The following is a 23,189-nucleotide window of genomic DNA, read 5'->3' on the forward strand; positions in this document are numbered from 1 at the left end:
AACTGCAATGGACAGGAAAATGGGGCTTCATAAGCTTGCTCTGTTTCAATAAATGAATTTATATGAGTAAAGAAAACGTTCTCTTGGATAGACAGGGAGATTGAGAGGCTCTTTTCTACATTCTGTTCAGCAAGTTAATGGGAATATGTCCCTCCTTACTCTAGCATTTTTCAGAAGGTACCCAAATTAATCTCTGGTAGATTAAAACACATTAGGTAGTCAAGGAGGTGTCAGCAATATTCTTTATATCAGAAGGCTCTCTGTAAATAGTATTTATTTGCCCTTTTCTGGTCTTGTAGTGTCATGGTAGTGGAGTAGTCGAGATCTGGTCACTTATCAGAGTTTGAAAAACCATGAAAAAATTCTTTGTGTTTTAACAGTCTCAGCCCACCAGAAGATCATTAGGAAGAGCAAAACCACTGGTAATTTGAGGTGTGAAAAGGGGCCAAAAGAATAACTACTAAGAGCCTGTTTTCCCTCTGCTATCATCAAGTCATTACATCTTTTGCACCTTGGGAGAGCAGAGTTGAAATGGAATAGAGGGAGAGAGGATTTACCAGTCACTGTGATACTCCTGACCACAGCATGGGGGGAGAAACTTTGATGCAGAGGATGCGCAGGAGAGTTCAGTCAGAAACTTGGCCTCTCTGTCACTGAAACAAAAACCTTTGGAAGGAATGGAGGCCAGTCTCCTGTGGTCTTCCTGGTGAGCAGATCCAGGAGTGTCTAATCTTTAGTCCAGGAGAAATGAAAGTCTAAGGAACCCACTGTGATTTTGTCAATACTGAGATGGCAGCTGTGATTGTTGTGGGAAGAGCAGGGAAGGGAAAAAATTGCAGTAACAAGTGGCTTAAAATGTCTTTTTCAGTTAAGATTTGGAAATATAGTAGAATGAACTGAAATATGAGTCAGTTTGGATTTTTGTTTTGTTTCTTTAGCCTCACAGCTGGAGCAGTAGGAGTGGAAGGTCAATAGCAGAGGAAGTAGTAGAACTGTATTAGTTATCAATTCACACTTGCTCAGACCCACAAAGAGCAAAAGAGGGGAAGAAAATGTGTGGGTTGTGGAAGAGAACAAAATAGGAGCTCAGGGAATGAGAGGAAACTGATTTCAACAGCAATGTTTGGTTTCAAAAATCTCATTTCTAAGACAATTTTTGAAGTCCAGGGCTAAGAAAATGATCTCTGTACACTCATTGGGGACCAGCAGAAAAATAGCAGCCATCCCTTTTGCATTAAAGGAATGTAATGCTTTTTTTGAAAGCACAGCATGTTTTTTCATCCCTTTATAGACATGGCTGGATTCTTAACATCAGTTTATGACACTGAATAGGGGTTTTTTTGTTGCTGTTAGTTGGGTATTTTCTCTATTATTACTGTTTGGAAATATTAGTTGTGTTCCCTAGGCTTTCTGAAAAATAAAATAATTTTTTAAAAATTTCATGTTGGAGGTCTGGAAAGAGAGGAGCATAACATTTTTGATCGTTTTGGAAGTTTTGACCATTTCCACTCCAGATTTTTAATTCTTTGACCTTTTAATCCAGGTGCTGCCTGTTGTGTTTATTTATCACTATGTTTCCACTTACTACACTTTTTGCTTTGAGGAAGAAACTATTTGCTACCATTATGTCTTGTTCCCAACTGTACTGCATGAATGCTAAATTTTGACCCCTGAAAATGCCACCTTTTATAAGTGATCCATGATTTGATCAGCTAAAAGAAGCAGAGGGTCCTCTGTATAGCTTGAGTAAAATTATTTACACATTTATTAATGTTTTTTTAATGGAAGGGAAAGCAGTTGTATAGTAGTGAACTTATAAAAACATACATAAATTTCTTTTAATTCATAAGAATGCTTTCAAAGACTTATTATCCTGTGGAAACTGCTGCTCTCCCATGGAACATTTTGGAAAAATGAAAGAAATTTTCCATCTGTATTTGTTTGTGCTGTCCATTTTCTTGAGTCTTGCACCAGTCTAAATTACGCTGAGCATTTAGAGACAGAACTCATGTACCTAGGGGTACATGTCTGTTATCAACTTGAACTATTCATTTGTGTCTGGGGAACTAGAAATATAAAGTATCCACAGTATGTGTATTTGCCTTAGCCTGATGTGAGAGACAAATATGCAATCAGCTAAGCAAATATCAAAGACTAGGGGAACTATTATCCACAAATGAACTAATTACTTTAGTTTATTTACTTGAACAAAACTAGATGGGATGTGTTAATAGGTCCTTGTTTTTTGCCTTTTTTTTTGTTTGTTTGTTTGCATGTTAGTAATTTTCTTCAGGCATGTAACTCTAGGTTCCCTACTGCTTTTTATGGAGTTGGAAAAGTTCCCTGGCCTCATTGCTCATTTTTCTGGCCCTTAATAATGTCCATGTTGAAAAGAGAACATAGAATTGGTTACATGTTGAAAAATGTTGTCCCTGAGCTGCACACTGCAATTTTTGAAATTGTTTGACTTGGGCTTATCAGAAGGGTCATGCTATGATTTTTCTTTTTTCTTTTTACCTAACTGCTTAATTCTTGCTTGTTCTTATGGTACTCTGTGCTGCAGCTGAGCATAAATGCTACTTTAAAAAGTACAGGAAATTTGCCAAATATAATTTCAGCCTTCTAGAACTTTCTCACATCTCCCTGGCTGATCTGTAGCCACAAACAGATAGTTAATTTTATGTTTTTTCAAATTTTCCCCTGTACTGCAGAATGAATTGCTGCTTACCCAACTCTTTCCAGCACTGGCTCACCTTGAAGCAATTGCCTCTTCCCTGCCAGCTGCTGCTTGCCAGCTTTTCCCCTCCTGTGCGCAGGGGAGAGCATTGCTGGAGCTGCTTCCGTGTGTGGTGGCCCCTCTCTCTACCCCCAGCTGGAAGCAAGGTGGAGGAAGGAAGGAAGAAAAGCTGAAAGGTGGCTGGAAGTCCCTGCTTCTCTTATCATTTTCCCCGACAGGATGACCAGTCAGCTGCCCTGGGTTGTGTGTTTCAGAATGAGGACCTGAAGGCTGTTGTTGGGGTGCTGGCTCTGCTCCTGGGCTGAAGTGCAGGGAGCTTATTTGCAGTTTCCTGCATGGCTTTGAACTGTCTTGGTAGCACACAGGATCAGAGTACTGGCCTCCAGTGCTTGGAGTTAGCGATGGAGCTGCCAAAATTTCATTGCTGTGGGCCAAGAGGAAACCAAGCCCTCCCAGAAAAGTCACAGAAGTACGAAAAATGAGCACACAGGTTTTGCTTTGGGCAGAAATGGAGTGGCTGCAGGTCTCTGAATTAATATGGGGGAGTGTTTGATACACTGACCAACCCACTCACCCCTACCCACCCAAGTGTAAAATATAATTTCATTAATTACTTTGTCAAAAGAAGAAAACTCAGTGTTTCATCATTTTCATAGTAGGTTTTCTTTAACAAAATCATTCTGAAAGATCACTGTTGTTATAAATGAGATTAAGACATGGTTTTTCAGCCAGAGAGAAACCATTTGGCTGAACAGTCAGTTATTATAATTAAAGATTCTTTCTTTAAATCTTGGCTAAGTCTTGGACTTGAATCACTAAGGCTATAGTAACAGTTTTAAATGAACACAGCATTTCTTTGGTCCATGAAGGTGTGATAAAATGATGGAGACTCAAGATTTTGAGTTCTGAGAAGAGTTCTGTGAGCTTTACCCTTAAAAAAAGTATACAGAGAAATGTATGAGATTTCTATGTGTGCTTTTCATACTCAGAAAAGGAAAAGTAAGATAAATAAAGATTTTTTCATTGGATAAAGGAATGACACTACAATGGCAGGGTAGACAAGGCAAAGAACTAAATTAGATTATAAATCACAGTAGAAAGCAGTTGAGGAGAAGTTGGAATCTGAAACACATTTGGGTGAGAACAGAGAGAAATATCAGGTGTGGGTGGCCTGGGAAATTAGTTGGAGAAGCTGGAAAGAGGTGTAATACTTGCAAATGAAAATTACTGGGTTAGCCCCCACACTGTAGTGGTAGTCATGACTGGTTAACAGAACTTGAAGGTCCAGAAAAGGTTCCAAAAACAGAGAGATCACAGCAAAGGAAATATAGCTGGAAATTTATGATATCCACTAAATAAATTAATACAAGCAAGCTACAGGTATACTTGTTTTGTTCAGCCTGGAGAAGAAACTGAGGGGAGACCTCACTGTGGCCTTCAGTGAGGGATGTGGAGGGGCAGGTACCGAGACAAGGCACTGCACGTATCTTCCCTCTCATGATCAGGGACAGGACTCGAAAAAACAGCCTGAAGTTGGTTGGAAGAGGTTTAGGTTGGATAATCAGGAAGAAGTTTTTCCCTCAGAGGGTGCTTGGGCACTGCACAGGCTGCCCAGGGAAGCGGTGTCAGCACCAAGCCTGACAGAGCTCGGGAAGTGTCTGGATGATGTTCTTGGGCACAGGGTGTCGTTCTTGGGGTGGCCTCTGCAGGGCCAGGAGGTGGACTTGATGGTCCTGGTGAGTCTTTCCCAACTCAGCACACTCTGTGATTCTGTGGTACATAAGGCAGTCATGTGAATCTTATCTTGGAGGAGTATGGAAAAACATCTACTAGCTTTGTGTCATCCCAAAGTTGGATGTGGATAACTTTAGTTAGAAGCCCTTGTGTGATTATGCACAGGTAAAACAGAAGGAGATCTTTCATAACAGAAAGATTTATCTTTCACAACTTAAATTAGAAGGTAAAACGTGCTAATAGTAATAGGTGCTAAAATGTGTTGATGTGATTTCTTTACTGCCTAATATAGAACTCTAAAAAGTTGAGCTATTTTTGAATTTGATTCAGTATGATCTTATATCTCATCTTAAAGTTTATCCCTAAAAATAATCATTTGTATCAAGTGTTAGCAAGCTGATTTGCTTTATGTTGCATGGGAGCATGAATATAGATCTGATTAAAGTTTTAAATTTTGAAAGTTGGCTTTTGTGAAATTAAGTAAATTGGTGATGTGTGTTGGACTGATGCAAATTTTTAATAAAGGACTTAATAAAATTTATTTCTATCAAGCTAGAAATAGAATTGAAATTTGTTTCCTCAAGAAAAAGAGTGGGGGAAAAAGCTGTAGAGCAGAATTCCATATCTAACTGGGGATCAGCCCACTGAAGTGCTATTGTGAGCTTGCAGAAATTTTAAAAAATGGCAGTGATCATCCTGTGAAGTAGTGTCTTGAAAGTCCAGACACAGAAGATTGCCGAGACTCACCGGAAACTAAGCCGGCTTAAATCTTGCAAGGGCAACGAAGAGCAAATCTAGCTTTTTAATTTTATTAACCTGCTAGTGCCAATAAAGACAACAAAGGAGATGTGTATGTGTGTGAAGGAAGAGGGAACATGCTACAGCTGGAAGATCATGGCTCATAAAGGTCTGGCTCCAGAAGCATGTTAGCTTTTGCCTCAGTTCTCCATATGGGGGGTCAGGTAGGACATAGGGGTGTGCAGTGGGTGGTGAATGAGATAAAGACCTGGAGAAGCAAAAGATTCTTCAAGTGTTTCTGTAGTAAAACTCCCAAGAGCCAACTGCTCTTAATTTCTCTTTTACAGAGAAAACTTTGTATTTCCATCCCTGACCACTGTAAAAAATGGCATGTGGCATTTCAGATTTACTAAGACCATTAAACAATGGATCAAATTTTATTTCCTGCTGTTGTACAACTGCAGTTTAGCAAATACAATATTTACATTTAAGAAGAGGGAAAGAAGCAGATCCAGGTAGCTGCAGACATCTGCCCTCAATGGTCTGCGAAGTAGAGCACATTTTGAATGGGAGAATAATTTAAGAACTGGAATTAAATATTAAGTTTCATTAAACACAGCATGTGTTTACTGAAAGGAGATTGATGTCCCAAACTAGCTCATTTAAAAACTGATTTTCTAGATGTGACTAATCTGTCACTAATCAAACTGTAATTTATTAAAGTATTTGTTGTGGGACTTGATGAGAAATTATTCATTCAAGCAGGAAAAAAGAAGGATTAATGCAAAAGTTAGTTCTAAAGTGGACAGGGAGTTTAAAGAGGACTCAAATTGAGCAGTGTTTTGAAGAAAAATAATGGGTTGCAGGACCTTCTTAAGTCCGCACTTGGGATGCATTTTTATTTGTGGTCATGGGATGAAAATAATAGTGTGTGAAGCTGGGAGTCATAGCTCAAAATATTGTTTACTGCAAAAGAGGAACCCATACCTTTTTATATAGTTATATTAAGCCCAAGATTTATTGTTAGTATAATTTAAATCTTAATGGTTTAATCCAAGGATTGTTATTAGTACAGATGTAATTCCTGCAGAAAAAGATTATATCTATGCAGGTGTTATAATAAAGTTAACAACAATGCCACCACCAGTTAAATTGTTATAAGTACACTTGGATTCAACTGCTTTTCCTGATGTTATGCTGACCCTTCCCCATCTCTTCTTAGCCCTCAGGCTGGTGATTTCATTGTGTGGGTGGTAGAGATGGTTATGGTGACCTGTTATCCTCTGGGGTCTTTCCCAGGAGGATGTTCATGTAGCTGGTTTCTTTTTCCTTGCTCTAGGATCAACCTGGGGTTGGTTTTTTTTTAATGTTTGCTAGCATGGTTTGATACCTTTCTCTCTCTTTATTGGTCTGCAGTCTTGTTATATCTAAACTTCCTAAAGATGACACCTTTTAGGTATATTGGAAATTATTTCTGCTTTGTCTTTCTTACCCCTATTTTTTTTTTTACATTTTTTAGGAAAAAAATTTTCACCAAAAGAATAATAAAGTACTGGAATTCTCTTCCCAGGGAAGTGGTAAAATCACCATCCCTGGATGTGTTTAAAACTAGACTGGATATGCACTTGATGCTATAGTCTAGTTGAGGTGTAAGGGCATAGGTTGCACTCGATGATCTTAGAGGTCTCTTCCAACCTCATTATTCTGTGATTCTGTGTGATATCCAGTTTTGCCCAGGTCCATGTCTGAATTCCTTTATCTGACCTTGAGACAGTTGTTTATAGCAAGTGTTTGTGTCTCTGCTAATAATCTGGTGCCCCATCTCATATCTTCCATGTCTGTATTCCTCTGCGCTGTATCCTGTGTCTCCACTTCTCCAGGCCTTTGCTAACATACCAGCCCTGCATTTCTTTATAAGATATTATCATAACAGAGTCACAAAACCTGTGTGGCTCCATACAATGACAAAGAAAAGTAAATCAAATCAGCCACAGCTGGTTGGTCAATTAGAAGAAATGCTGTTGCAGCTAAAGCAAACTTGACAAAGCTGTGGACAGGCCAAGGAATTCTCAGAAAGGGCAAATCTCATCAAGCCTTGGTCCAGAGCCCTGGCAAACTCTCTCCAAAGCCCATGGCTCATCATTAGCATTGGCAGTACCTTCAGTCTTGCTATAGATGCAGCTTAACAATATATTCAGCACAGCTGGTGTTGCCACGTTATACTGGAAGAGCTGGAGGATATGGACAGGTTGTTATAATAATGTGAGAAGACCTGATTGCTCAGAGTGGTAGATTGCACTCATATGGACTAATAATGAAATATTTGCTTCTATAATCTGGGACGTTGCCAGTTGCTTTGGAAAGAACAGATGAAGGGAAGGGCTTGTGCATAAAAGTTATTAACAGCAAAAAAAGCCACCTGTAAAAGGTATATGTGATCCTGGGATGTGTTGCATATGCCAGCTTAAGTCAGGCTAGGAAAAATCAACTCTTGCTCACCAATAGAGCTTCATCCAAAGTTGTCTGCTTTGTTCTGAATGCTTGTGTTCAGGAAAGACTTGTTCAGATTTGGGAGTACCTGGGTGTGAGTTAATTGTCTAAGTGCAGATTGAGTCACTCTGGCAAGCTTGACTTGCTCTAGCAGAGACCCAGAGGTCTGAGAAGAAAAACAACATGGAAATGCCTGTGCTGTCTTGGGCTGCCCACTTGAGTGGGGTTGTAAAATCAGGCTGGGGGAGAGTGGGATTTAGAGTGGGAGGCTCAAGCTCTGCTCAAAAAGTCCCTTAAAGTACAGCCATGGAGTGATTTCTGCCTGATTCTCTTTTTGAGGCTCAACATGTAATTGAAACCATGGATGGATGGTTGATTAAGCCAGTAATTCTCTGATTGCCTGCCATTTTAAAATTTTCCTTTCATTTTTTACTCCCAAGCAGAGATTGACTGTGAAATCAACTGTAAGCCTGAAGTAATTCCTATTCCTTATTGTTGCTGCAAGAAGCTGCTTGCTGTGGTGTATCTCAACTGGTCTTCAATTCTCCCTTCATTTTACACTTCATGCTTTTTTAACACTTTCTGGTTTAGTGTTTAACTATCATTAACCACTTCTCTCTTTCCTGTTTTGGTGCTCGTTATGTGATTGCTCACTCTCTTTTCTTCATTTTGTTCCAACTTCCCATTTAAACTGTTCTAAGCTCTCTTTCTCTCTCTAACATTTTCTCTCCTCTGAAGTTTCCTGTAGCAGTCCATGCCTCAAAAATCTCTTTTCTTTCTTTCACTTTTATCTTTGTCTTTCTGTGGTTGTAAATACCCCTGCAATTTGTTTAAATGCTGCCACCTTGCTCTGTTTAGGGACTGTCATACAGGATTTTAGAGATGCTTTCCTCTAAAAAAAGGCACATGATTTACTTGTTACCCTTGGTGTAGCCAGAGGGCTCATTACAAAAATCAATATTTGTTGATATTGATTCCATTGACTGAGTCCATTTTGTCTATAGTGTAACACATTTTATGTCATTGCTGTTACCAGTTCTGGCAGTTATTTAATTCAGTGGTTGAACAGAAAACATTATCAAAGAATCTAATAAAAAGGAAGAACTGTCACCTTTGAATTTTGAAAAAGTAAACCAAAAAGACACAGTTATTTTCAGTAGAATATATTGTTTGCAGAAACAAGTCTGGGCTGGTGAGTTTTAATCTTAATCTATTTTTTTAACTGCCAACTAAAATATTTGCAAGAAAAACTGAACATTGGACTTACATACTTGCTGGTAGATGGTATTTTCTGGCCTTTTGGAAAAGAATACCTACTATTTTGTGAGTACTACATATGGGCTGCTTGTAATTTTGTGAGAGCTCCCACCTTTGCTGTTGACCATGTGCAGAACAGTTAAATGGTTTTCTGTGGTTGTACTGAGTACATCATATTCGAGGTGTTGGTGTGGTGTGAGGCAAACTCTCCATTTGTACACCAGGGCTTTTCACTTGTGGGTATAGGAAAGGCACTTCAGGAAGCAGCCTGGATCTTTGCAGAGAGACAAAATATCTATATCTCTGCAGCTTCAGTGTTTGCATTAGACACTTGGCAATGTTGTGGCTGTAGGGGAGTCTTGAGTCTTAGGAAAACATGCTATATTAAGGCTCTGTGGGGTTTTGTTTATAGGGCTTCTGGAATGTTTCAGACTCCAAAACCTAACTATTTTCCCCATCTGTTTTGCTGAAAAGAATGTCAGTCTGATTTAAATTTGAGTTCCTTTCAACTTAATATGAGGCAGCTTCCCTAGTAACAATCATTCATGACTCCCAATGACTGGGGAGCCTCTGGGGTATGTGTGACCACATCCCAGGTCCCTGGAGTGGGCAGCAAGGATGTAGGAGGCAGCTCCAAAACTGTGACCATCTCTTGTGGCATCCTGCAGGTGCTGCCTTTGCTTCAGCTTCTGACACCCAGCAAACAGTGACTTGAGATATGAGAGTGTTTGTATCTCCTGCTATGTGTGCTTCCATGAAATTAACTCTCTCCTTCAACAAAAGATTCTGGAAAGCTGATTGGAAGAGATGAAGTGAGAAGACAAATTATAGTGGAAATGGGATGTTAGGGGATGTGCAGTGTTACTGGTGGGGAAGCTCCCTCAAAGGAAAGTGTGGAGTTTCATTTTTAAATAGTATGGGAACTGTGTTTGAATCATAGGATGGTTTGGATTGGAAGGGACCTTGAGGATCATTTAATTCCAACCCCTTGCCAAGGGCAGGGACACCTTTTTACTAGACTACCTGCTTAGCAGTCCATCCACCTTAGCTTTGCACACTTCCAGGGACGAGGCTTCCACAAATTCCTTGGGTAACCCATTCCAGTGCCTCACCACAGTCACCATAAGGAATTTTTTCCTAATATCCAATCTAACCCTACTCTCAATTTGAATTCATTCCTCTTTGTTCTGTCACTACATGCTCCTCTCTTCATCTTTCTCAGGAGCTCTCTTCAGGTCCTGGAAGGCTGCAATTAGGTCACTCCACGCCTTCTCTTTTTCAGGCTGCACCAACACAATTCTCTCAGCCTTCCCTCATGAAAGAGGTGCTCATTTGATTTTGGAAAAGCAATTTGAAGTAAGCTGAGCTAAAAGGCAGGTTTCATATTTAGTTTTTAATTGCTTATTTAATGTATTTATTTATTTATCTATTTCATTGGTTTTATTAATTTTCTGTGAAACACAAGAGGCTCTGAGTGGAAACATGCAGCAGAAGAAAAGAATAAACAAACTCAAGATCTCTGGCAACTCATGTGCTCTACTCTGGGCTCTGAGTTTGCTGGAAACAATGGTGGTCCTTTCTTCTTCTTCATGGGAAATGATACTTTCTTTTGAAGTAAATGAAACTGGTGCTAATGACAGCTCTTTCAGACATTTGAATGCCAGGCCTCTTGCAGTCTTCAAATGAACTTTATTTCAACACAGCTATTAAGTTGTCTCATCTGACTTCTAGAATGATATTAAAGCCAGATACTTAAAAGTCTCCACGTTTGGGATTCCTCTCCTGTTTTCCATGTCAGTTATAATTATGTTGTATTTGAGCAAGAGGTTGCCAGCAGAGAATACTGAGGAGTGCCAAATTAAATTTCAAATACATTTTGTTCTTTGTTCATGTTGAGAAATATTTCTCCTTCATGGTTGCTGTGCTCAGCAGAATGAGATAAGGCTGCCATTAAACTCTCTGTAAATATCAGTCTAGCTGAGTTTTAGAGACTATCTTAGTGCCTCTGTTACCCCTCTGAAGGCTGGTGTAACATGAATGTCATGGGTCCTGGTTTGAAGGAAAACAAAACAAAAAATTGGGGAAACCTTCCTTTGCATCCAAGCAATTTCTAGTCTACTTTCTTGGTACCTGGCTGCCTACTGGAGAGATGTCTCTAGGAAAGGGGGAGATTTCTTATTTTTAACATATATGTTGAAGGCCCTGTGTTCTGATAAACAGTACCAAAATGAGATGGTGAAAATTATAGAAACAGGAAAGGGAAAGCTCAGAATGACTTTTGGTGACTGGTTAGAGAATGATGCTTCAATCCCAAGCAAATGTATTTAATACCTTTTGTATTTGAATATTTACTTCCCAAATCCAGATTTCAGGTTTATCAGCAGGCTGTGGATAGCCTCTAGCAGTGTGTGCAAGTCCTATCTCTGTGCCTACTTTGCATTTCAAACAAGTAGCTTAATTTATATTATGAAGAGATCCTAATTGGGGGAGAAGGAAGAAGTATTCAGCAACATGCCAATGACAATTAAGATAATGCATCACATATCACCTATATGTTTTTGTGAAAGCAGCTCTTTTCAGATCTCACTTAAGCCTAATAGGAACTTCAGCCCTTGCAAGGTGGACAGTAGAGTGTTCCCTACTTCATATGAATTGGTAAACTGAAAAATGAAGTGTATGTTTTGCTTATTTTTATACAGTCAGAGGTCAGAAAAGAGGAGAGGAGTTCCACACCTGTCCTTGTTTCTCTAACAGGTTTCTAGAAGACAAGCAGTAGTTACAGAACTTCCCATGGCAAAACTCCTCCAATAACATCAGTGATGTAAACCAGGGCTTTGGTTACACAGGCTGGAAAACAGTTAAAATACTCTGTATTCTCTCTGGAGTGGACATAATTGCCCATTCTGGCAATAGCTAATTATGTTTGACCTGCTTGTATCTTGTGGTCCTGGAGCAGAGCTTCCCAAAACTGCTTTAGTTGGAGTCCCACTTTTTACAGTCTCACTAAGCATTTTTTCCCCTCTCTGTCATTGATCTGCAGAATGCAACAGCAACAGCAGCAACGTCGAATGTTCACAGCTGCCCTCCTGGCACTTGTTTTCCTTCTGGCAGCCGTGAGTACCGCTGAGGCTGGCAAGAAGGAGAAACCAGGTAAGGGCCAGTCTGATTCAGAGGTAATCCCCAAGATAGATTGCATGTGTGTGAGAATGTCAAATGCTTCTGCTTTTGTTATGAAATCAGGTCATTTGTTAACCTTTTGACATCAGGGTAGGGTTTTTGGCTATGACATGTTGTTCTGTGTTAAATAGGGAAGCAGAAAGGGGTTTCCATGTCAAGTGGCAGCTTGACAGGCCCAGAGACTGGAGTCTGTGGTTTATCACACAGTGGATAGTGCAAAGCAGCTTAAAATGTGCTCTGTGAATAGTTTCATGCTTGACTTAGGGGGAACCAAACAGGAGTGATGACAGAGCAGTTATGTCACTTGCTCAGTGTTATACATGACAGTGCTACACTGATGCTGTGTGATGTGGAAATCCTCGGACAAAGAATTGTACTGACTCGCTGTTGCAGGGACAGCCAGACATCCAGCAGTAGTTGCTTTCTGTCAGTGATGAACTCAGACCTCATTATAAAAGAAACTGGCCCAGGGTGGAAAATTCATATCTGTCAAACTCAGTTTTGACATTTTTTAAAGAACGTGTTTTTCTTAAGGTCTTATTATTTTCAGGCAACTTATATACCAGATAATATTAACTGTGAGTCCATCAGAATTAGTGTTCCTAGTAAAAAAAAAGGAACTTTTTAACCATTTTGGTTTTGGTGGAAATATGAGAAAATGGTAGCATAAACATACAAGACTTATAATTTTTTTTTTCTTCTATAAGTATATTTACAGTTACTTGTGATGATTTAGGGACCTAAGTAATTATTTTTGTGAATCCTTGGGTTTGATAACATTGCTATCTTTTCTCATAAGACTTTTGTTTAAGGATCTAAATAAAATCATGATCCTTACTTTTTTCCCTGAGCAACAAACCCACCTGAATTAACAGCACTGTGAGTACACTTCTCCCTGTAGCTCCTTTGCCTTTGAAGTATTCTGTTATAAAATTTGACATCGTATAGCAAATCAAAATTTGCATCCCACAGCTGTTTCCTGGAGGTGCTCAAATCCTCTGCTACACAATTTCAGCACATGTATTTCTCATTAGTGTATAGTGCTTCAGCTGGAGCTGAAGATATTTGCATGCCACCAGCTACTGGAGACAGAGCTTTCTGAGTGAGATCCATTCTGCACGTTTTGGTCAGCGATCCCTGTGGGTTTTTAGATTTCTGAAGATGAGAATCCACTTGAGAATATCTGAATGGACTAGTAAACATGGCAGTGGGACTGAGTTTGAATGATCATCCTGCTTTGGCCTCAAAGGGGCTGACCTGTCTCTGCAGAATCATGAGGAGGATGTCAGACCTTTTGCTCTTAAGGCCATTATGTTACAAATGTCCTTCTTATTCACCCTTCCAGGTGCTGTGACTTTGGCTAAGTTTAGGCAACTTCTCTGTAGGCTTTGGGTACTGAGAACTTCTCTTGCTTGGTTTCTTGTCTTCATCCAGAGAAAAAGGCGAAGAAGTCTGACTGCGGGGAATGGCAGTGGAGTGTCTGCGTGCCCACCAATGGTGACTGCGGCCTGGGGACACGTGAGGGCACCCGCACTGGGGCTGAGTGCAAGCAAACCACCAAGACTCAGAAGTGTAAGATTCCCTGCAACTGGAAGAAGCAATTTGGAGGTCAGTATCCCTCTCTTAAGGGATTTGTTTCGGGTTTTATTGTGAGTATGGAGCAGCAAGCCTGTTTTTTTTGCTTGGTGAAGGCGTTAGTCCTGCATTTCAGGTTCATCAGAGCTAGAACATGCAGGGCATCAGAAGGCAGCTTCCTCAGAGTTCCTCTGCAGAGAGTCCCTATAACTTATAAACTCTGCCTTCCTGCATGCTGAAATCTGCTCTCTGGTGTTCAGCCCTGTTTGGGGCAGCAGTTCATGTTCACAGCTGTGAACCTCTGCAGTGGCTGTCACAGGCTTTACAATGTGTAATGTGGGGTGTGGGGGGCTGGCTACCTGTGTGTGCAGTGATTCCAGTGTATTTTTATTATTCCTTACCAGTGTATTTCATTTTTACCATTCGGTTCATAATGTTTGTATGTACCAGTTCGGGAGGACATGTCAGATCTGTCCTGGACAAGATGTCTGTCCAAAACTCAAATTTGATTACAGTTGCAAACTTGGCTTTTTTTTCCTAGTAAATAGCTTGCATGATTTTGAAATTATTGTGAACTTACCAGCACAATCAGTGCTGAAGTTTTGGACTTGAGAAGTTTATGGGTGCACATACATTCTAGAAACTGTTCAAGCTTTATTTGGTAACCTCTGGTGTCGCACAAATGATGAAACAACCATATGGAATGTAAACGACATTTCAAACTGCTGTTTCTTTCTTTTTAATTGTTGTTGCTGTTCATATTCATAGCTGAATAGATTTCTCTTTATATGCCAAAAAATGCAATATCCATGCAAAAGCAAGAGGATTAAATTTTAAAGCTCTGGGGAAGGGGGAAGACTGCAATTACCACCGCAAATAATCTCTAAAGTTTTCTTGGAATTCTTTTCTTCAGTTGCACATCTTTTTGTCTGTAAGCACCAGCTGCCTGTGATATCCTATTAGACCCACAACATTTTTGTTTTCACAGTGAGTCGTTGTGTTTTAAATTCTGCCCTTTTTTCCCTTCCTGCAGCGGAGTGCAAATACCAGTTCCAGGCTTGGGGAGAATGTGACTTGAACACGGCCCTGAAGACTCGGACCGGGAACCTGAAGAGAGCCCTTCATAACGCTGACTGCCAGAAGACTGTCACAATCTCAAAGCCCTGTGGGAAGCTCACCAAACCCAAACCTCAAGGTGAATTCCATTTGCTGAAAGCTGCATGATAGTTCACTTAAATCATTGGGTTTGTGGTGTCCTGCATGCTTCAGTGGGAGCTCAGTTGTATGGGATATTGCACTCTCATGGCCTTTCCTCAGCTCTGCACTGCTCCTGTCTGTCAGGGCTCAGGCAGGGAATATTCCTGAGCTGCATAGTCAAGGCTGTCTCACACTTGAAAAGTAAGCTGAAGATCAGAGCTCCAATTTTAACTTTAGACCACCTGTACTGTTACCAGTTTGCTTACACAATTAGACATCCAGAGTAAAGATTCTTTTTGTAACTCACTTGTCAATGGGAACAGATTAATAATAATAATAACATGAAAAAATATCCCTTGATAAAGACATCTTTTATATAGGTTTTGTTTGGTATTGAATAATGATTAGTTGAAAAAAGGACTGCTTTCCTCTGGACAAGTAACATTGAAAGGATATTCTTCTCACTGGACTCTGAAATATGAAAATATTGTGCACCCTTGGGACTGTTTATTCTTTATTCAAACATAGCAGGAAGAACAGTACAGAATGTATATTTCTTATTTAAGTGTGACTGACAGTATAATTCCTGGTACACAGAAAGACATATGCCCTGCTTTTGTGTTTCCAGGTGGCCGTTAGAAAAACTTATTTTCTTTCTAATCATTAAAGCCTTTAATGTACTCTTTTGTTGGAATAGCAGGTGTTATGTGTATAGGATGATTTATAGTGGGAGCTAAAACTGTGAGATCTTGTTTGAGATACAAAAGTAATGTGTTTTAAGTAGATTATAAAAGCTATGCTACCCTGACATTTGTTTACTTAAAGCCAGCAGGGTTTGACACATACCAGGCTCTGAATACTTGGATAGCAATACAAATAAATGTGATTAAGTGTGATGTGACAGGCGCACCTGGGACAAGAAGTTTTCAAACTGTGGGCTGTGGTGCACCATTGAACAGAAGAGTACCTGCAGGTGTCCTGCTCTGCTTGAGCAACCAGAGAAGTTGCAGGCACTTGTTGTGTGCGTGCGTGCGTGCGTGCGTGCGTGCGTCCGTCCGTCCGTCCATCCATCCATCCATCCATTCATCCATCCATCCATCCATCCATCCAGTTTTCCTTGCACACCATCCATGGAGTTATCAGACATGTCCAGAACATGTGCAGACAGTGACAGGCTGTGGAGCAGCAAAGTTACAACTAGATTTTCAGAGACCACCTGAGTTGCTTGAGCTGGTGACAACAAACATCATTTAGGGATTGAAGTGATTGGATGGAAATGCAGGAAGGGCTTTGAAATGTGTGATTTTATTGTTTAGCAGTTTGGGGGCCAGGACTTTTTTTCATGTTTTTGCTGTTTTCTTTTTTCCACTAAGTTTCCATGCCTAAGTAGCCTATGGGAGTTTACTGAATGAGGCTTCCTATTGTGCTGCCAGAAGGCCTCTGCCCCTGGAGCCTCTGCCTTGTCCTGCTGCCACTGAGTCATGTATCTATATCCTGTCAGTGGCTGTCAGAGCAGGGGGAGAGGGCGACAACGCAGAGCATTGATGCAGCATTGTTTTGTGAGAGCAGTGCTCTTGGGTGGTACAGGCTCATTTTCAAGTTAGAGTTTTAAAGGCAGAGCTTGAGAAATTGCTGGATTGGAGTCAACTTTAACTGATCCTAGAGTCTAGGATTGAGTTATAGCTGAGACTGAAAATTGGATTGGGACTGACTGCAGCAGCCAGTTATGGGATTTGACTTAATTACAAAACCTGGCTTTATTTGATTTGAAGGAATGCAAAAAGAGAAACAGGTAGGAAATGTGGGTTTTTAATCATAATAACTGTGGGCAGTTCTGTTCTCCTGATCTGCATTAGAAATCTTCCTGCATGCCACCTGCTCACTCATCTGCTGTTGGCATTAGTAGGAGCAGCAGGCATGGGAGTCACGCACACACAGCCTGCCTGGGCTCAGAGCTAAGTCCATATTGCAGATCTGTGGGTATAACTACACGGGAGCTACACTGGGCAGTGTGTTGGCACCAGGAGGAGGAACTAGAGGAAGAAATTAGGTCAAGCAGATTAGTACTGTGTGAGGAGTTTTGCCCCACTGAACTTTATTTCTGAGTTAAAAATCAGAGTGCTGGCATGTTGGCTGAAATGAGAGTATTTGTTTTCTTCCTGAGGTGAAGGAAATGACAGCTTGGAGGTAAGTCCAAACCCACAACTAAGAAATAGGAAAATATTTAAACTTCATTCAATCTGTGGCTAGAATCTTAATGAATTTCCTTATTTGGAAATGGGAGGAAGGATTATATCCTGAGCACTTCAAATGGTCTACTGTTACATGTTAGGTTTCTTTTTCACCCCTGACTTTGCATCAGTGCCTCAAGACTATAACAAAAAAAGACCATGATGCATTATTTGGAAGCAAGTCATTTTCTGAAGTGTGAAAGGTCTGTACTGATACCCAGCTAGATCTGTGGGTGCTGATCAAGGGCTGGCCATTCCTGCTGGGATTGCCTGGCTGAGCAGGGCAGGGGATGCTGGCATTTGGGTGCTCTGGCAGCAGAGCAGTGAGCCAGGGGCTCAGCAGTTCAGGAATCTGTTTTACTGTGAATGGTCGCCTCTCTGGCTGGTCTTTGCTTCCAGAGGTGCACCAGTGAATGCCTCTCTGACAGCAGCAGGCTGAGAGCACCAAAAGCAGATGTGAACTGACTGAAAATATTGCGCTGAAAAATACCGGGATATTCAGAAAAACGTGTTGTTTTTGTGATTTTCCTGACTAACCCCTTTCCAGTGAGGTGAAACTTTGATTCTATTAGATTGTATTTGTAACCTCTCCATTATATCCATTTTCCTTTTGATTTCATACTGTAAATGAGATCAGTAAAAGCTCCTATTTAGCTTCTCCAATCAATGGTACTTTTATATATCTTCTTTTAATTTTTTGTCACTTGCCATGGTTTAAGCCTTCTGACTTAGGCATTTCTTGGTGCACAAATTATCCTCAACAAGAATACTCACTACTGGACTTACCTAAATTCCTTCTATTATTGCAAAAGAGTTTTTATAATGCAGAGACTGGAGTGTAAGCAGTATTCCAAGCATGTCCTCTACAGGGGACACCCACTTTATTGTTCATATTGTTCACCCACTTATTGTTCATTGTTCTTATTGATCATTACACCCGCTAAATTAGCTAAATATAATTTTAATTTTGATCATTGCTTGCATGGGGAGTCTCTGAGACCTTCAAAATTCTTCCAAATTAAAAAAAAAAATTAATGTGATTATTTAAGAACTCCAGGAATTGTGTGGGTAAGACAGGCTATCTTGTCTAGTGATGACCAGTGAAGTGTTGTGCACCAAATTTCACCTGATACATTTCCTTCATGGGATGTGGTGTCTGAAGTTCCTCCTCACCTTCTCTGCTCTTTGAGGAAAATGCCAGTTGATGGATCTCAAGGGTAGATGCTGCTCTGCTGTTGCTTATCCACCTTTCCAGCCCATCAACATATGGCAGCTGTGGATGAGTAGGATGAGTCTCCCACCTCTCACTTAATGATTTCAAAAACAACTGCTCTTCATAGGAGTTGGATCTGTTCTTAACAGAAAGGAAAATCATACCTGCAAAAAAACCCTCAGGGTTTATAATTTTACCGATTTGTTGATAAAATTGTTTGGTTTCCCAGGACTTCTATGATCTCTGAGAAAACTTGTGCCAAGTTAAAGCAGGAGATGCTCATAAACTTTGAGAATCAATTCTTTCTTCATGAACTGGTAACCTAAGTGTTTTTATGGATTTCTTTTATCTTTATTAAGTATCCATAGAGAAGCTTAAAACCTTTTTAGCACTCTCCATTATTTTAGAAACTAAAGAAATAAATATTTTCTTCTTTGTAACTGGTCTGTGTCAGTACTTTTTCTTGTAAGCAGCTGTCTTATGGATTACAACTTTTTTTAAGAGTGAGAGCAGATGAACCAGGAATTTTAATCTTACCTGGCTTCCTGACAAGCTCTTTTCTCCATAGCTTTGCTCACATGTTCTCAGACTGGAAGACAGTGGCTTGGTCCTGGGCTGCTGGGTTAAAGTGTAGGTAACACAGCATGAAAAAACATCTTTCCTTCTTGAATACTGCGCATTTAGGCAGACAGATTGTCAGCAATGTGATAGTGATGCCCCAGGCACCACGGTTTGTGGTGTATTTCGTCCACAAATGAGGTCATGAGAAAGCCTGTCACGAAGTCTAGAAAGGATGAAAGGATGATTTTTATGAAAAAATCCCAGTGGAGGCAGGCACCTCTTCTCTAGCACACACAGTTGCATATTCTAATCAGTGTTTGCAAGGCTGGTGATGTTGAAGGTCTCCCTAAACTGTCCTGACAGATGTGACAGACTCAGGCACTTCTGTCGAGTGGCTGCTCTAATGGCCAACTTGTGGTGAGGAGCACAAAATGCTTCCGACATCCTCCATCTGGCCAGCTTCACACCCACCCAGACTTGATTGATGCTTGTTCAGGTTCCAGCCAGCCAGAAAGCAGAAGAATGGAGGATTGTCAGGATTCAGGAAACGTTTTGCTCGAACTGCTAAGAGAGGAGGAATTTCTTTTCATTGAGCTGGGTTGCCTGATGGGCTTTATTTCTTACTACACTCTTTCCATCACTCTCATTCTTTCTCTCTCTTTCCTCATAACTGTTGTACTTTCAGATATTTATTCTTCTGATTAAGATAAAATTAAATAGAATAAGCAGTTGCCTGCCATTTCTGCAATGTACCTTTCATTTTTTTGAATTATGCTCCTTTCTGATAACTTTTTCGCCTGGCTATGTTTAGCTCTTTTTAATAAATCTCCCTTCCCAACTCTTTATCAATTTACAGTTTATCACATCTATGGGTTACTTTGTCATGACTCAGCTCAGTCCTTGCCACACAGGAAAAATACGTGCTAAGGTTGGCAAATATTAACACTGCTCATACCACTGTTGTCTTTAGTAATTGGGGTGCCAACCAAAGAGCCCATCCTCTAACATGCAGCTTTTGGAGAGATTTTCCACATAAAGGCAAGACCTAACTGAGCTGTTAATGGCTATAATCTCTTCTGTATAATTCAGGTCAGGTTTGGCATTTGAGAGCATAGCAAGGTGTCAGAACAGTTCCCTGTGGCACGGTGTGCATGCTACTGCATGGAGCAACTGACTGTACTCTGTATTTTTAATAAATTAATATAATTTGAAGAGTTTTACTTAAGGCTTGAGTGAGGTATAAATAATCTGCCCTACCTTGGTTTTTTTTATCTATATATCTTTACAGGCAGCAATTAGCTAATCCTGCTATCATTCCTTCGAGCTCAGGAAGTCTAATTATAAGAAAAGTAGTAATTGAAAATCAGAAAGGCTAAATGATTTCCCAGATTGACTAAGTATCAGTGGCTGATCCAGGCATGTAGCTAGTAGCTGCTGCTCCCTTTTATCATGCAAATAAAATTATCAGGAGCTGCTGATCACTTTTATCATGTAAATAAAATTATCAGAATGTGACAATTGACTTCAAGGTAACTGTCTAAACTGCAGTCTTTAATTAGGGTCCTTGGTTTCATGTCAGTCATCTCAGTGGACTCCCATCAGTGTTAAACACCATTTTACCTTGGGTCTTCTTAGGAAGCTTCTTGTCGAACCATAGAGATGGACTTGTGTTAATGAGCAGGTGTATTCCTGTCTTTACTTTGCTGGCAGGAGCAGAAAACAGCCTGTGGTTTTTGAGCGCTCCAGTGGCAGATTCCTACCTGTTGGGGGAACATCTTACTTGCAGTGTGCTGCCAGAGCAGACTGACCAGCTTTGGTAGGGTGGCTGGACTGCTGGTTGTTGCAAGGAGCTGACAGTGGTGTATGAGTGACTTGCTCTCCTGAGCTATTTGTTCCTCAGACAAACTGGGTGCTGCACTGATGAAATTGGACAACTTCATTTTGCATGTTGGACAAATTGCATTTTCTGGGGTTCCCTACCTCAACTTTGCCTTTGTGTAACAGCACAATACAGCAGGAGGAGACACAGACTTGTTGGGAAGAAATTACTTGTTAGAGCTGTGATTTTGTATTGTTCGAAAGATGCTGGTGTCTCCTGTTTTGGCTTCACAGTCATGCTGTATTTCTCTCTGTAGGTTTTAGAATTCCCCAGCTTTAATGTAACTCATTAGTCGTGCAGGCATGCAGCTAGTGTAATAATTAGTATTACAGGAGGCAGAATAATAGAATCTGCTCAAACTAATTAGTTATAAAAATGAGGGATTTTCTCATATTAGGAAACAGCTGTGATAGTTCAAGAACAACCTGAAAGGTAAAATTTGGAGGTTTTACTCTGTTTCTAAAGGGTGAGACAGGTTTATTGAAGAATGGCCCCTGGCACTGACCAGGAGCTTCTAGAGGAATACAGTGATCTGAGCTCTGTGGGACAGGACACTGGAAGTGTGTGCCCAGTGGGAAAAGCATAGCTGGCTGTTATTATTGTTGCTATCATCATGATTATTTGTATTGCATGAGTGCCCAGAGGCCCCAGCTGAAAAAGGGTGCCATTGTACTAAGCACTGCATAAACATTGTGAGAAGCAGTTTTGCCATGAATAATTTATGCCTTATGGCACTGGGAAATGTAAAAATCAAGAGAAGAAACAGTGGTCCAGAGGGGCGAGACTGGGCACTAAATGCTTGGTTGTGTTTCACAGTGCTAGTCTGAGGACAAGGTTTGTGTTTCAAGGTGAAGTAAAACTCACTGGAAACTTTAGGCTCTGAGACCTGACTCTGTCATTTGGCTCCTTGATGCTGTGACAGGAGGAAATATGATGTTTCTCAGTTTCAGTGGGAATGAGAATAAGGTATATGAGAAAAACAAAACACAATTGTGCTTACAGTGTGGACCAGCCTCAAGCTGCTTATAAGCTGCCAGTGTAGCTCATAACTAAGAAAGTTTGGATATCTTTTAACGGTTCCTTTTCTGCTTCCATTTCCTTATGTTTCTTGGAGGCTTTGTGCTGTAGTTTCACTTGAGATTGCTTTTGTACCTGTGAAAAATTTTACTGTTTGGATAAATAATTTGAATGCCTTTTCAGATCATAGCATAATATCAATCTGATTGACACAACCCTAATTCCAGGGAGAATGAAATGCATGTAGGAGAGGAAGAGGAGGAATATTTTTTAAACAAAATATTTTGCAATTTTTAGTTATTCTGCAGCTTTCATAGGTGTTTTTGAAAAGGAAAAACTCTGGGATTTTTCATGGAAACCTTAATCCCCATGTTTTTATGCCCCCCTCATTTGTATATCAGACTATTTTTTCTTTTTCTATGCTGCCCCAAAAGATGAAAAACTGAATTTGACAAATTTTCATTTAACACTGTTGTACCTGCAGGAGTTCCTTTTAGGGTTGAATGCAGACCTTTGTGGGTGAAAGTTTAAATAGCCTTGTGTATGTCAATTCTGTTATGTGCTCATTGCCTCACTTTCTTGGCTTGTAAGAGCAGCCCAGCCTCCTTGGCATTAGTCAGTGCCCTTGAGCCATGAAAATGCCTTAAGCTATGGGATTTGCTGTGATAAAAGGTATGCCATCAGCAAATGCTCACCCTCATTACTGTTCCCAGCAGTGACACAAAGTCCTGTTCCTTCCATTCTGTTCTTTTCCTCTTCTATTTCTTCGCTTCCTTTCCTTTCAGGCTTTCTTCCCACCCCTGCCACCCCCTTTTTTATCCCTCCATCTCATTTTCCACATTGCCATCTCTCTATCTTCCCTTCTATTTGTGCTCACTGCAAAACTTTTGCACTCTGCTCTGCAGAGTGGGAAGCACTGATCAAAGCCAGCCCTGTGTCCTGTGCCCTAAGGGACTCATCTGGGGCAGATGCAGAAAGCACAGCTGAGAAGAGCATGTGCCTGGTTTTCAAGAGCTAACTGAATAAAATAGGTTCTCTATTGACATTATACCACAAATAACTTTCTGTATAGGTATATACTAAAGTCCCAATGGATTATTAAAGCTCTCTGTCTCCAGCAGTCTCCTGCAGGCATGTGAATGCAGCGAGCAAACCCTTAATGTCTCAGCCTGTGCCTGCACCTGTCTTGCTGGCATCGAGAGGGATCTTGTGTGCAGCATGGACAGGGAGGGGGCTGAAGAGCCAGCTGGGACTGTGTGCCTCTCGTGCTGAGCTCAGAACATGATGAAGAGCACTGAGAAAGTCTCTGCCCTACAGAAGCAGCAATGTGAATGTACCCAAGGCTGATGAGAAGCCAACTGGAAGAGCAAAGTGAACTACTTC

At 40.5% G+C, this 23,189-nt stretch overlaps 1 protein-coding gene across 1 annotated transcript in view; it reads left to right on the forward strand.

Annotated features, from left to right (window-relative positions):
* PTN (pleiotrophin) overlaps window positions 1-23,189 on the forward strand; it is a 79,175-nt gene that overhangs the window by 42,843 nt on the left and 13,143 nt on the right. The window contains exons 2-4 of the mRNA XM_030238190.2: window positions 11,997-12,106; window positions 13,568-13,741; window positions 14,742-14,903. Coding sequence (XP_030094050.1) covers window positions 11,998-12,106; window positions 13,568-13,741; window positions 14,742-14,903 — 445 coding nt within the window. The 5' untranslated portion in view covers window position 11,997. The remainder of the gene's footprint in view (window positions 1-11,996; window positions 12,107-13,567; window positions 13,742-14,741; window positions 14,904-23,189) is intronic.

The sequence above is a fragment of the Serinus canaria genome, chromosome 1A (genome assembly GCF_022539315.1).
Source record: "Serinus canaria isolate serCan28SL12 chromosome 1A, serCan2020, whole genome shotgun sequence".
NCBI classification, from domain to species: domain Eukaryota; kingdom Metazoa; phylum Chordata; class Aves; order Passeriformes; family Fringillidae; genus Serinus; species Serinus canaria.